Here is a 16,788-nt window from a genome sequence, read left to right as displayed (position 1 = left end):
GCTTCGGTTCCGTATAGACGCAATTATGATGATATTAGTAACGCAAGTTACTCGTCATTTTACATTATGCAGTTCAGTAGTATTTTGCGAATCATCACAATTATCGATCGATTTAGTAATAGCTTTAGCAAAAACACCATAACTAATTCTTTAATTATGTTATTTTTGTTTTAAATACAAGTGACAGTCTCAAGAAATGAAACATTTCATTGCATATTGGAATGATAAATACAATAATTAGGATAACAAAAGAACATACTTCTTATTTAAGACACACGTTGCCTAATAAATAGGCTAAGCATCTCATGCAGTTATGACGAAACTGACTAGCTGAAACAGAACAGTAAAAAAATATTAAACGACTTTCAATAATACAGTTACTTTATTTGCAACCTATTTAGTCCCATATTTAAAACAGAAACAATCGTTTATTTCATTCTAGCTTGTTACAAGTGGAGTGGGCAGTTTTTCTTTTACAGGAAAATTCATCGATGGTAAGTATAGTTCAAAATATCAAAAATTCGCGAAGCACGTGATATTATTTTTAAAGCTTTCACCAATTCTCTAACCGCAGATGATTTCTTGAATATTTGAATTTATTTAAATTTTACAAATTATGTAGAACGCGGGACTTTCATGTTGTCCGCGGTTAAAGATAGGAATATTTTCGCACCGATTAATCAAACCTCGGAACAAAATTTAATTAATCCAGATTCGTTAATATCACCGTAGCTTTTGAACTTTAAGATAACTAATACGCGCAATTTCCGCGCGTTCCTACGGTTCTCGATAGAGAACGCTCGATGCCTGGTATCATTATTGCTGCACTGTTCAAAAGTATCGCATTACAGCTGGCCAATCAGCCGTGCTGAACGATGCAATATGTCTTGCCCGTTCACCTCGACGTATACGATATTCCGAGATGGCAATGCGATGATAAGCCGCGGCTGCGCACTCTCAGTGTGCGTTTCTGCTCATGCACACAGCTCGCGGAAAACTTGCTTGAAGTTAGCCGTGGTTTTCCTTATTACAGTCTCGGCTGCAATATAAATATTTATCGAAAACATTCTCCCAGGAACCGACCAGAGAATGATGTACGATATTTCAGTATTTAATATTGTACCAATTGATGAAACTGTAACTTCAGCTTTAAATTGTCAGAGAAATATTGATTTTCGTTAGACGGAGAAAGTGAGCACGTTTCAACAAAATGATTAGATTATATAGAAAAAATTCGTTATGAGAAGAAAAAAAAATACTTGACAATTCGTTAGTTTAAATCTGATTCGATGTCTTTCTATTAAAATAAATAGTAATCCATGTTAGCAATTATTAATACATATTAGAAACTGTTGAGAATAAGAATATAGCGCCAACTTTCTTCATTTCATAGCATCAATTCGTTCATCTGAATTATATCAGGCATTCCGTTGAATTATCTCGAATTTTTAGTCACTTTCCTCCAGAATTATCTAGCGCATATCTGCACACTTACTTTACTATGTTCACTTGCAACGCGATTCGTTCCACATTTTACTTTGTCATCAATAGCCTGCGGATCTTCGCGCAAAATAAAAACTTCATCAGCTACTAATTTTTACAAGAAATGCATAAAATTCTCATCTCGTCGTCAGCTACAATAAAAGGATGAACCTCTTTTTTCCGAAGCTTGCGAAGATAAGGACCGAGCGAAAGAAGCAGAAAGCTTAAGCATGTAACTAAATGTTCATTTGGATGATTATTTGTTATTTGATAACGTAAACAGAAAACGAAAATAATTACTCATCATTTACATAAATAAGTAATTTACAATCACAAAATTCATTTCTCATTTATAAATACAATTTAATTATTTATAATTAATTCGAAATAATGGTCTTCAATCGCTCTAAACGATATCGATTTCATGAAGAAATACACAAGTTCTTGAATAATAATAAATTATTTAATAAAAACAGGAATTACTTATTATTTCATCTGAATTCGAATAAAATGATGTCCAACAGACGAAAGGGAGGCAAAAATTATTATTTACAGATACGAAGCAATAAGTAAATTATATGTTGAAATATTTAAATATTAAAATAGATAATAAACACATATTAATTAAATAAAAAGTAAATTGATACAATTTTAATGAAAATAAAATTTGCCAAACTGTGCGTATCGCGTTGTTCGAGGTAGGGAAGATATCCAGTTTCAATTGAGAGCATGCGTTCTCCCGCCTAGCTCTACTAGCCGATGCAACTTCAGACGGTGCAACGGATCTTCCATTGCAAACTGGTACGCAAGCGTCGTAAGTACGTAACTGACTTGGCTAATCGTTAGACACATCGGCGATTGATGCCTAGCGCGTGTGGCTCGGACTCGAATACGTGGTAAAAAATGTGTCAACGTCGTTTGGGACAGTGGCACCCCGAACAAGTGAATTCGACGCGTGGTGCACACGTTCAGCAGGGACAGCCTCGAGGGAGCGAGGATCACACGATCTGAGCGCTGGTCGCTGGAGCAACGTGCCTGCCAGCGTAATACTTAAACAGTACAGTCGCGTGACAACAAACGCGGACCCAAGTTACATGGCGAGTTACTCGCGGGGACGTTCCTCTCGACAATCCGAGTGAGTGGCTATAGTTCAATCGGCCAGTCCCAATCTGGAACTTTAAACGATCTTAAACGGTCGTATTCCTTTGATCCGTCGTGTCGATTAGTTGCTCGCTGCTCATTCGAATTTCGTAACAATCGGTTTTTCAGAGGATCTCAGTGACTGCCAACTGGCCCAGCAAGTAGTTTTCATTTACGATCGCTGACGCGGATGTCTGATCATAATGACCGCGATCTACTGCAGGCGATTCATTGACCGCGTATTTATCACCGCATTTTTTTTTACATCTCCTGCATCCTTGTGTTGCACTATTACGGCACAGAAATCGTTGTCACCTCTATTCTTATGAAACCGTATTGGTATCGATTATCGAAGTTCAGGAAATCGACAATGTTAGAGATTCGATAGAATTTCAACTGGTTCTTGGGGAACAGATTTTGCAGCGTGACGCATGTGGTCGATTGTCCTATAAGATTTTGAATATCGAAATATGATCGAATTTATTTTTGTTCGAAGGACTTTTTGTTTCTTCTCGCTTTTACTCTGTCTTTGCGAAATGTATATATTGCGTTTATTATCTTCTGAATTACGATTTTTAATAGTCTCATAATATGTTACTTTCACAATTACTATTTCCTTTCATTGCGACAGAGTAACGTGAAATGCATTATTCTAATTCCCCAGCGCATTTTAAAGAAATTTCTTTTTTTCCTTTTCGATTTAAAAAATGCTATAGGTTTCTTGCATTTTATATTGCTTTGAATCTTGTTTAATATTCATCGATGTTTTTATATCTATAATTTGAATAAATGAAAATGTTGTGGAGAAATATACTCCATCCGAGTACTTTTACCACTGACCGTGCAAACCCCCATAAACGTGGCTAATATTGATTACCACACGTGTTACACAACAGTCGGTTCTCCTACTAGTTCAAATGCTATCGATTTGATCAGGACACACGTGTTACCGTATACAGAGTCTGCACTTCAAATTCATCATTTTTCAAATCGGATTCATCTATTTCCGTATTAAATTCACACTTTGGCAAACCGAGCTTTTCTGTAACTATTTTTTCGTAAATCACATCCTTCGTAATAAAAATCAAATTCAACAGGAATTTGCAATTCAATAATCTAAAACAGCAGTGCATGCAACAATGAACGCAAATCACTGGTCTGCATAGTTTTATACTTGTTCTGCTGTAGCGGTTGATTATAATTTTATGCACATATTCATGCAACAATTATGACAACCTGTGAAGATAATAGTCTCGACATAGTCGTTGATTACATATGCTACATGTTGATCACTTAAAAAATTGGTTAGAGGATATTTCTCTCATAGAATTCGATTTTTTATCAAACTTCTTCGATGGAGTACAACAATGAGAAACATATTGAGGGAATACATGCATTAATTCTTGACAAAATCACACGAGCCGATTAACTTTCGACCGCGCCTTTTTCGTTGAAAACCACAATTCAACCTCGACTTATTAATGATTGTTATTTTTTGTTTTTTATTTGCATAACATTAAGTTTGCATTAACACCTAATCTCTCTTATTATAGTAAACAATCATCGACTGTGTAATCACTTTATTCTGAAATAATCATTCTGAAAATAATTTTTGGTAGTTACCTAAGAGGTTCAGAATAATAAGTGTATTAGTGTAAACAAAAAAATGCTGTGCTCTAGTTGCATATAACAGTAAATAAATGGAATTTATATCAAATTATATAAATTTATTGATTTAACCGACAAGAATAAAACGCGTGGTTGATCAAATAAAAGATTTGAAATATTAATAAATTCTCAAAAGTACTGTTCCACGAAGATATTTTTTTAAATTGCAAATCAACATACCACGTATTGCAAAATTACTGCTCATTAAAATTTGATTGTTCCGATCTATGTTCTAATTTATTAACTGAACGACTTCTGTACAGTGACACAATGGATGATGACATCGACGACAAAGACGATACGAAGCGGTAAGTTCTTCTGATTCTTCGATCAGGTACTTCTAAAGTGCTGTTAATAAGGGTATCATTCTTTTATTTATCAGAAAATCGAGGAATTTAAGTGAAAAGAAGCGGCGTGATCAGTTTAACATGTTGGTGAACGAGCTAGGGAGCATGGTCGGTTCGAATGCACGAAAGATGGATAAATCTACTGTATTAAAATCAACGATATTATTTTTAAAAAATCATAATGGTATGTATAGCTTAATTAATGTAGACGTTTACCATTCCTCGATGCTATATAAATGCTATATAAGTATGTAAATATTACAGAAATAGCTGTTAGATCTAGAGTTCATGAGATTCAGGAGGATTGGAAACCATCGTTTCTATCAAACGAAGAATTTACGCACCTGATATTAGAGGTATTATCAACGCAATCAATCTAAAATAAGAATAAAAAATATGTCGCATACTTTACGGACATTAATTAATTTACATACTTGTTAGTTATTCGAAACACGTGGAAGATTGTCTGTGGTTTACATTCTTACAATAAAATACATTCAGAATTGAAGCAACACTTATTGTAACACTTTGATAACTAGAGAAATTTAAGCATAACAAAATAAATATGTAATCGCATAGAGTGCAGAAATTCATTTAAAATATACATTGACAAATTTGGCAAAGGATAGAATCTTAGGAATCCTAATTACACAACTCTTGACAAAAAGTATACAGACACCTTTTAAATGATTTCATTTATTTATTTAATATTTTAATTATTTAATATTATTTAAGATTTAAATGATTTCAAACTTTCTGAAATGTTAAAGGGTCTAACTTACCACACAATAATTAAAATGCATTTTAAAAGTTTTGCCATTACTTGTAATGACAGAAAAATTATTTTAAAAAGTCTCGTTTTTTACTTTATCTGAAGCTGGAACGAAAATTAAGTTAAAATTAAATTTGTAAATGTCAGTAACTTATATGCATAATGGAAATTTCGTTGAAATCGCTTGTCGCATAATCAACCTACAGATGCCAAAAAATATAAAAACTACTTTTCCGTTGAAACCCGTAACAGTTAATCGTTTGTAACTTATAACAACGTCGACTAATTCCAATGAAATTATATAAATATACAATATATATTATCTAAATTTTTATTATAGGCTCAGATAGTAAAGTTTAAAAACGAGAGTTGTCACTCCAAGTAATAACAGAATTTAAGAAAGGTATTCTAGCCATTACAAAGTGAACTAGTCCCTTTAACATTTGAAAGCAGGATTCAAGCTATTTAGGCCAGTTCTAAAGAAATTATTGTATTTTAACCGGTGTTAGGATACCTTCTGTTAGGAATGACAGTAAAAGAGGAAAACAGTTCGATCGGTAGGACATGCATAGAGCTGACAACCAGAGTAGTAACACATTCCTAAGTAAGAGCTAGTTGACATTTTAATTGAACTGGTCGAGTCTGATGCTTATGGTCTACAGATTACATACATAAGCAACCAAAAATTACAGTGCAGTCCGTCTAGATTTCACGATCGATAAAACCAGAAACAATTTTTTCAATGTAGGCTCTGGACGGTTTTATAATGGTATTTTCTTCAAGCGGGCGCATTTATTATGTGTCCGAAAGTGTTACATCACTACTTGGCTACCTTCCAAAGGAGCTGGAAAATACGACTATTTATGACATAACATTCCAAGAGGATCAATCACCTCTGTACAACGTTTTGTTGAATCCTGTAAACACAAGGGACCGGCGAAACGTTAAAAAAGGTAATTTCACGTAACGAAATCAAATCGGAGATCAACGTTCACCAATAACATATATTATTCTCGTTCTTAGAGGACCAAATATCCTTTTCGTGTCATATTAAAAGGGGTGGCTTAAAGGTCCAAGAAAATACTGTATACGAGCTTGTCCAATTTATCGGATATTTTCGTAAGTCTATATTCTAAATATACAATGCGATTGAGGACAATTAATTTCGTTGAAATAAATGAGTGAAAAAGTATAGGGCAGAATTTTTTTGTAGGGAGCATTGTTCCATAGAAAACGTAATTTTATTATGATGCACGAATGGCGTGGCTACTTGAAATGGACCGTGCGAGGAGGGAAATTTTTCTAGTAGCATCGTAGTCAAAGCAAGAAGCCTTTCCTTTACTTCACAGTTTTCTTCAAATATTGCAAACTGTATTTATGTACTCGCGGTAGTAACCATTCGACAAACTCTACAATGGATTATTTCTTAAACAAAGTTCCTTATGAAAAAATTTTTCATTTGTTCATAGAAACAGCAGTCTCTATTAATAATTATGAATTACTGCGTATTTTATGGTAATGGAATTATTCCTGAAGATCTGTTTGATCGTTTATTGATTTTAGGGTCCGATGTCGATTCAGAAGTCGATAATTTTCTACCGAACACAAAATTCGGGACGACAGGTGGAATCGACACAAAGTAATAGCTCTTCTATGTCACTGTAAATATTTTTTAGCAATTTTCATAGAACTATTCTGTATCGTCTGCTCTTTCTTAGGTTGGTTTTCGTCGGTACGGGACGACTGCAAACACCTCAGCTGATCCGCGAGTTGTCAGTGATGGACAACACCAAATCGGAATTCACGTCTAGACATAGCCTTGAGTGGAAATTTCTGTTTCTGGATCATCGGGCGCCCCCCATTATTGGATATCTGCCATTCGAAGTTCTTGGTACTTCCGGTTACGATTATTACCATGTGGATGATTTAGACAAAGTCGTCATGTGCCATGAATCGCGTAAGTAGTCAATCGAAAAATAAATACTCCGAGTGATTCGACGTTTTAACTAATTTGGATGTTAAATACAGTGATGCAGAAAGGGGAAGGGACTTCGTGCTACTATAGATTTTTGACGAAAGGCCAACAATGGATATGGCTGCAAACAAGATTTTATATTACGTACAACCAGTGGAACTCGAAACCCGAGTTCATCGTCTGTACTCATTATGTAGTTAGTTATATCGATGTGATCAAAGAATTGCGCAAAGAGTCAGAGACTTTTGGAAAAGATCAAAGCGAGGATGTACTGATGGCAGTTAAACAACAACAGGTACGACTGAGTTATGTTTATTTCATTGATACAACTGTTTCATGTCCAATTTGACGTTTTTAAACCACCAAGTTATTAAAGTTATTAATCATCAACGCTTTGACCGCAGAAAGCTTTAAAAATTTGATAAAATTAGAGTATTTTATTTACAATCGAATAAGGATTGAAACCGTAAAATTAATATGCAATTAAACATAAATATTGTTGAATGTTACAGGTAACAACATCTTGTACAGTTCCATCGACGCAATGGCCGTCAAAATCGTCGAAGTCGTCGAAATTGATAGCCTCCAACACTAGACCGAGGCACCACGTCGACGGTTCCGAAAGTTCATCGATGTCAGCCTCCATGCAGAGTTCGCCACACTCCCAAATAACACACGTGTCGCGATCGAAGTGCGCCTCTGCTAACAGTACGAAAACTCAAATACCTCAGATCGATAGTAGATCGCAGCCGCAACAGCAGTCGCAGCCATCTCAGTTAGAGGTTGAGCAGAGTTGTATCAACTTCATGGAACAAACACAATATGCAACAGTTAATCTGCAACCTGTGGTTACCACTGGTTTTGCAACACCTGTCGGTCCAATTCTGTCGACCGTTCCTACTCACGAGGTAAGTAAATGAAACTATTAATTTTTATTTGCATACGCATCTGTTTATCTGAATTTTGTCGATCAGAGTACAACTGTATGTTCCAATTTAAATTTTTGTAGATGATTTCATTTTCTTGCACCAAATATTAATCCTTTCATAGATCATAGTCATCTTCTTGCACTCAAAATTTATTCTTTTGGAGAATATATTCAGCTTTTGGCAAATGAAATTAAACCTTTCGCAAGTTTCATTCCTCTGTTGTTCAATCTTTAAATTTAATGTATATTTATATATTCAGTATAAAATAAGATAGATTGCACTACTAGTGGTTAATTTCCATTAATCTTCAAGAATTATTCGTAAAATGTCAAAAGTGCGAAACCTGTATAATGGGAGAAATGTTAAAGTCATTCCTGCTACATATATGGATCTAAAATGACTTTGCAACGTTGTATCATTTGAGGAACTTAATAGCGTTAAGACATTCGCAGCAGTTGACGTAATGTTACGTTATATGTGAAACTATAGTTACATGTTACTTACGTAACATTAAGTCTTTTTTATATTTTCTAGCAAGACATAAGTGACTCAGTACCGTCTTCTTATGTTGTAATTTATATTCGTCATAATGAGTGTTTATGAAGCTGGCTTGCTAGTTCCAGTTAAAAAGTAAAGTTAATTTATTCCGAGAAACAGTATGCATTTTTAACATTAAAAATGACAGGTTTCACAGTATTTATTTCCAAATTATTAGGATTACAGAGATCCTTTCATAGGAAATAATTAAATATATTTCGCAAATCAAGTGTAGATCATACGAACAAAAATGACGAGAAATTAAATAAATGCTGAATTAATTCATCCTAGTATAAAGTGAAAATTAAATAATTGTGATAGCAGATCTCTGATAATAAAAATTCAACTTGTTTGATACGATTCATTCTTTAATTTGCTGGACATGTTCGATCAAAATCTGAAAGCTTGTAAATATTTTTAGATGTTACATCAGCAAGGTATCGTAATGACACCGCAACAGAATCAAATTCAAGACGAACTGCAACGCAAACACGAGGAGCTGCAACAGCTGATAGTGCACCAGCAAGAAGAGCTTAGAAGAGTTTCAGAACAACTATTTATCGCTCGATATGGAATTCTGTCGCCGTTGCTGAATGCAAGTATCTCTCATTTCTACTTATTATGTAAAAATATTTCGAATTTTAGCTTTTTATTAAACGAAATAGCTCAAGTAACCAAATAGATGATTGAAATTTTTTACATAAATCAAAAAATATTATAGTTTCAATCTGTTTCCATACGAAAATAATTTCGTCGTATTGATCTTGTATTAATATTCTATGCGTTATTAATCATGTTGAGATTTTTAATGAAGAATAAATAAGTACATGTATTTAATTGTCAGTCAAACACGAACAAATTCAATTACATATCTCTTAAACAGCAGACGTTTTAGACGAAAACATAACGGAGCACGTTTAGATTTATAATTTTATTTATTAAACATTGTAATCTATCTTTATATTACTGTTCACTCTAGGCGGGCATGTCGTACAACGCAACGAACGCGTGCCAACAGATGAACCGCTGTACCTCAAATAACACCACCGTGCAGCTTCCCACGTCGAACAATGTACAAAGTGTGAATGTTCTTCCGCTACCCATCACTGTGCCAGTGCCTCTGGTACCCACTGAATTATTCTCCCACTCCTTGCCAGTCAGTCCAGTGCAAGCAGTATCGACCACAGTTCCGGGAAACGTGGCTACGATGATTCAAACGTCGCAGCAGCTCCAGCATCAGCAACAGCCGCAACGGCCACCGCAACCGCAACCGCAGCCACAACCGCAACCCCAATCGCAAGGACCAACGCAGCAGAACGGTAATCCCTCTGATCTCGTGCCTTTCCACATCTGTCCTCATCCAGCGAACATACTGTACAATGACATGGAACCACCATCGAATCAGCAGCAAGGCCCACCCCAAAATTGAACATTCGACGCTTCGGACGCCTCTTATCCCGCAACTTTTATTCCGCAAGGGAGCCATCCGCAAGGAATTAGGAACTTAGCGATCGAAGTTACGTGGTTACGTAGTGCTGTTTGAAAATGACGAGAGATTCATTTCGGTTGTGCAGAGAAAGTACTAGTACGACAGAATTTGGACGGGCTTTATCCATGTTTTATTTCGTTAGTGGAATTATTAATTGCTAAACGTAAAGAAAATTTTAACCGCGTCGTCTTTAATACAGAATATCAGCAGCAATTTCGTCATCGTTGGAAAAAACGCGATGACATCGTGTAACATATGATGCACGTCGGGAAATTATGCGATGGACAATTTCATTCCAGCGTTATACCTTGCCAAGTATTTTTAAGTTCTAAAAATGAAATCGTTTCACTTTTATTCAGCAAGTGAGACAAACGCATAGTGATTAGCTTCGAATTTAACACGTGAGGTGACTTTTATACTTCGGACAAGTTTCTGGGTTCATCGGAGGACGTGGAAAACATCTAAACTCGATTTTGTATTTCTGCTAATCAGATCAGTGCGAGATTTTTACAAGTCTTGCATCACTGATAGACGTCTCATACTCAATATTTTATAGAATTCAATAGAGATCAATATTTTATGGAGTAATTAATGGCAAATTTATATGAAACAAATAATTTCTCATTGACAATTATTACGAGACCGCGAATTTTTATATGAAATAAAAATTGTTTGCGTCGATTGTACAGAATACAAAGTTAAACGGAGATATGTATTTCGCCTGTTAATTGTTTCGATAAATTGGAAATATTATAACAACATTCTTAAATTAAATTTTTTAAAAATGTATAAAAACCGCGGTCGAATTATTACATTCGGTTATGCCGTTGTATTCATACGAATATGATTTAAACTAAATCACCGAAATCGTACAAAAGTCCATTTGGTTCAATGAACTATTCCACGGTTACACAGGGTCTCTTTGAGTGACAGTCGCGCATATATTTATTGCTGTAAGGAAAAACGCCGCAATTTCAAAAAATTTAAGTTAATGCATTAATTCAACTGTAGCATATAAGACTTGCTAATTTATTAGGAAAAAAGACCACGAAAACAACTTCTATTAACCTAAAATAATTATACAATTTAAAATACTACTAGTACGAAGCATTAGTGATCATTAGCGATCATTAGTTAAGTAACAATACCTCGGTAGTGAATACATGCGATTTTGCGGCGTTCCTCCTTGCAGCCACAGGTATTACGATTAATCTTACCTGCGACGAAATCAAAGCCATTTGTAAAAGCGCGTCGAAAAAAAAAGAAAAGATATTAAAAGTATTGCGGATGATCTTCGAATAATACTATTTAGCGTTAATCGTTGTGATTAGTAATATAACGAAGCTGAGAAACAGTTTCTTACTTACAATAACGTTGATAATGAAAGAAGTGTAATGATTATTGTAATAATATATAAATGTCACGCGCCGACTGACCAAAATTTAGAACAGTCCACAGTTGATCGTTTGCTAGAGAAAACCTTTTGGATGAAGGCGTTTTAGCGGGATCAAGTAATAATAATAAAAATGTTGAACCTGGGACAAACAATAATTTCAACAGTTTTTATCTAAGAAAAACCGCTGCAGCGCCTTTCAAGCGTTTTATAAGCAAACAGAATACGATGTAAAATCTGAGATGGGGCCCATAAGATGAGTCTCGTGCACGAGCAGCATTGAATTTAAGCAATGGAACTATTTCGAATTACTATTTCCACCTGATACCTATTGCTAATCATGCCTTTGGTATCCTCGTATGAAACTGTACCGTCTTGTAACGTGATCTTGTAACTCAAACCATCCAAAATGGATACTGATTATGAGTGTTTAGCATGTGTATGTATGTACAGTAGAACTGCGTTGATCTAAATGGTACGGTACCGACAATAGAAACTGATTAGTAGACTGCGTAAGTTTATGCATTTATCACAAAAATGAGCGAGAGAAACATAAAATAGGGAAATTATCAAACGACCTTGAGAATCTTATTATATTATTGATCAGTTATTCAAATTATTACGTAAAAGAGCAATTGCCTATGTGATTCCCGTCTCTAGCAATGGATACTCAATAATTTTAGTTCACATAAAGATCCGCATTATATTTATTAGTTGTCCCGTCTGCTGGTACTTATTAGTTTTATCAATAGTATCTGACACACAGACTATGGGAATAGAGCAGATCTGCACGTTTCGTCGCAGATGTTACACGTTTTGCCATGTTCTTTACCAGCGTCACATATATTAAGATTTTGTGTGAAGATCAAAGAAAGGTTGTGCCTGTTGTTGTTCTAAATTATGAGGCCACGAACTTGGGAGAATTTATAACTTTTCTATGAACATATTTTTTTAACATTGTGTAAGCAGATGTGTTATAATTAGTGGAATGTTACTGATTGTCACGATATTGTTGAAACGAACGCACTAGTGTTGGAACAGTGGTTATTATTACATTAAGCCGTAATTCGGATAACAAGAACTCATTCATACGTTTTTATACTTGAAACTAAGCTTTCACTTATTCGTACAAGTTCAGGTCAAGATAAATGAAGTTCTACTGTACACGGCACGTATATGCATACTGTATAGACGGGACTAACTGCTTCACTGGACTTTGACGAAGATAGTTTAATTTATTTAAAGTACAAAATGCATGAAGGATCACTTGCAAAGTGATCAGGAACTTTCTATTTCCAGATAGGTAATTTTATAACGTTCGAGAGCTAACAGAAAACAGTAAATCGCATTTTGTTTGGCAAGAAAATGCATTTTTAGATATATGTATGTGTATATGTACAGTGTTTTCGCACTTAAATAAAGACAATCTATTATCTCGTAAAATATTGCAGATACGAAATAATTTTTTGATCAATATTTGGTGACACGAGTACGCTTACGTCTTGACGAGATTTTCTTTTCTGTGTTACTAATTTAAGGGATAAGACGATCAAATTCCGTTGCTTAAATAGAACAATATACATATATTGTGGATTATATCATTTGACAGTGCCTTCTAATACGAATCCACTAACCAATAAAATATCCTCGATTTTGAGTAATTTTCAAAGTATTGAACATATCAAACCATGAAAGAAAATGAAAACTAAGTCGACTGAGGAATGTAACTATTTAGAAATTGCGACGCTATTGTATTTTCTATGGATCGTTAATTAATACTTTACGAGATAATTGGGTTCATCGCTTAAATACGGACATACTGTATGTGTGTATGTACATGTGTGTGGATTTGGGTATGGATATGTGTATGTGTATATGTATACATATATATATGAGTACGTGAATGTGTATATATATGCATGTGTCTGTGATGTGTGTGCACATGTATAATTATGTGTATACTATGTATATTATGAAGAAAAAAAGTAATATATTTTGTTGTAAATGTATAGTAATAGGCCTTTTCACAGATATCTCTGATATAGGGAAATAATGTGTATTATGAGTGTCAAAATCGATATATTTTATAATTGTTATTGTATGGATTGTGTACTGATACTCTGTATACATTCCAAGGGAGCAACGCGAGAGAAACGTCCGACTACTTTTGCATTATGACAATAACTTCCATCGGTTGATTGTACATGATAGTAAAATGGGATAAATTATACACAATGCGAAAATAAAGGAAGTTCCTTAACGATTCAAAAATTATTTAATTATCTGTAATTCTAGCGAAATACTTAACGAACACTTTCCTGACATTTTGCATTTATTTCTACTACAGGCAGTAAAATAGTGATCGTTTTTACAGATCAGGGGAGACATTTACAAGAACTGTGATCAAAATTATTGTATCACCGGGAAATGAACGATTCCTGAGATCATTTGAAGTCACAATAATTTTGATACACCCAGTATACAGAGTGTTTCGAAATTATACATGCTCCGAGAAATGGGGGGTTCCTGAGGCCATATGAAGTAACCTTTTCCTTTGCCGAAATGCAAACCACGGCTTTGTTAACGAGTTATTAATGAAGAAAGATAGGTGCGCGCGCACGATACAACCTGCTGCTACGCGCGCGAGCCAGTCGACTGAAGCCTATCTCACTCCCCGAGCGCGACGGAAGGAAAAGGCTGCACTCCGGCTTTGAGCCACGTTCGAAGTAATAAACAAGGATTTCATAAATTTCCTATTAATTTCAAAAATTTCACACATATTATTAATGAAAAATATCATTAATATAAAATAATTAATATAAAAGAAAACTCGCTAATTTAGTTGAGAGTACATTTTTTGCTCGGACATATCGGTCATGATTCACGATGTCGGCGCATTGACATTGTGCAATGTTCAGCTGATCTCAGGTCAATGGTTAAAAATAGTATGGTTAAAACGGAATTCATTTTCACAGCACTATCACCAAATACTTTTTATGAATAATTCAATAATAATTATTCCTTGTTTAATACGTATGGCCTGGCGACTCTTAGAAGGAACTACGGAATACTACATGATGGCAAACAATGCTTCGGTTTCTTAGAAGCGAATTTCAACTGCTTTTCATCGATCGAGAAACAGTCGTATACAGATCAGCTGTCGTTCATCATACATTGTAAGAGGTCCATGTACTATCCTCCGAGCATGGCTTGGATTTATAACTAAATGTGTGAACTTTATGTTAATAATATTTTTCACATATCTCAAGCAATGTAGGAAAAGACTGTGACGGTGAAAATTACGGAAAATCCTCCCTACAGTTATTTGGCCACACAGGCTGCAGATGTCTCGCACAGTTCCTAAGCAATGATCACCAAGGTCATTTGAAGCTGCCTCACACTAATTATGGGCAGCCCGTGTGTGGCCAAATTTCTGTAGGAAAAACTTTCCGTAATAATCTGAGTAGCGTTCGAAATAATGAACAAAAAGTGAATTTTCTGAACTTTTTATTAATTTGAAAAATCAGGATGTGCATGTTGCCTCCAGATGTGTAATAATAGTCTTGAAATTTAAATATTTTGCGAAAATATAGTCTATTTAATATTTAAAAAACCAATCACTACAGACCACCACCAACCATGTATACGGGCACGAAAACAAACTCTACTTAATACTTAAAAAAAAACCATTACCACTACTCAGCCATTAGTTTCATGTAATTGTTGATTTCGAATTAGTTGCAAACGAAGTTACAGCTAATTGGGATCGAAAATTACATCGATTGGCCACGTGGAGGTTGCTGGACTGGAGACCCGAAAGGGAGTCAGAACGAAACCAAAATTCGTTATGGCTCCCTTCCTTTCTCCGGTGAAACAATATGTCGACTGTTATCGCGGACCAAAAGAGGATCAATGGAGAAGCCACTTATCCACGGGGACCAAAATGAATCAGAGCAGAAAGCTCTGACTCAAAAACGAGCTAGAGCAGAAGGCCCCGACTCAAGGGTGACGCGACGCCAACAATTTTTGCGCAAGTCACAGAGCCTCGCAGATCTCAATATTCGACGTTTTATCAATTGGAATGAAGATCCAAAAGTAACACCCGCACTTACGCCCGGTTGGAACACTTCCTCCTGCGCCCGCCTCCTCAGTAAGGAGGTAGAAGACGTCTTACATGCCGAGAAGCGGTAAGGAGAAGTGTCCCCCGTTGCAGGAGGGTGCCATGTTTAGATGCCCACGCCACATGATAATTCGCCGAATATGAGATCTACAAAACTCCGAGAGATTGCGCAAGCAGGACCACCATCGCAGGTCCGAAAATTGACAACGAATAACGAACAAGTGAAGCTAAGGCAATAATACTCGACATACTGTTAGCAATTCGGGTAACTCAGGGACGCTACATCCCGTGCCCCCCACGGGGCATGCACCCGTGGGACGGAAGACCATGAGTGATCTTAATACTACTTAAATAAGAGGCACTTATTAATAAGTCGCACGCATCCCTCGGTGAACGATGATCAGACGGCAGATTATGATCGCACAGCGGATGACAATCCCACGGCGGATGATGATCCCACTGCGGCTGATGATCCTACGGCAGATGACATGTAATAATCTGAAAAAAAATATTAGTTAGTTAGAACATATACAATTATACAAGCAAAAATTATACAATTATACAAGCTAACTCGCACACGAGTGCAATTTGAAGAGGAAATCCAACGCTGAACAACCGAGTCACATCGAAAACCGAACCAACGTTCAAAAACCAAATGAAATCTAACAAACTTAAATTAAGAAACCCAACGACCTACAGGCGCCTCGGGTTCTTCGGGGACGCTACGCCCCGTACTCACTCACGGGCCACTCCCATGAGCGAGGGAACGATCGGGGGAATACCAAGTTCGATAATTTTTGAAGGAAAAATTATTCCCAATACTGATTTAAAGTATTACTAAAATTACGCATCCACCGATGAACGAGACGATGATATTCCTCAATATAAGCCTAATTTGAGAATCATATGTTACGAGCCGAGGGCCACTGCACACGT

General features: G+C 35.7%; 1 protein-coding gene across 1 annotated transcript; it reads left to right on the top strand.

Annotated features, from left to right (window-relative positions):
* The first annotated feature begins 2,277 nt into the window (after nucleotides 1–2,277).
* On the top strand, nucleotides 2,278–14,016 carry Clk (circadian locomoter output cycles kaput protein Clock). The gene is made up of 12 exons (XM_078197211.1): nucleotides 2,278–2,617; nucleotides 4,554–4,598; nucleotides 4,673–4,821; nucleotides 4,902–4,993; nucleotides 6,158–6,362; nucleotides 6,433–6,528; nucleotides 6,973–7,048; nucleotides 7,128–7,366; nucleotides 7,438–7,679; nucleotides 7,897–8,292; nucleotides 9,272–9,445; nucleotides 9,830–14,016. The coding sequence occupies exons 1-12, from the start codon at nucleotides 2,577–2,579 to the stop codon at nucleotides 10,277–10,279; spliced, it is 2,205 nt and encodes a 734-aa protein (XP_078053337.1). The 5' UTR covers nucleotides 2,278–2,576; the 3' UTR covers nucleotides 10,280–14,016.
* The last annotated feature ends 2,772 nt before the right edge of the window (nucleotides 14,017–16,788 follow it).

The sequence above is a fragment of the Augochlora pura genome, chromosome 3 (assembly GCF_028453695.1).
Source record: "Augochlora pura isolate Apur16 chromosome 3, APUR_v2.2.1, whole genome shotgun sequence".
In the NCBI taxonomy this organism is placed as follows: Eukaryota; Metazoa; Arthropoda; class Insecta; order Hymenoptera; family Halictidae; genus Augochlora; species Augochlora pura.
Note: the sequence above shows the minus strand (reverse complement) of the source record. Positions and strands in the feature narration are given on the sequence as shown.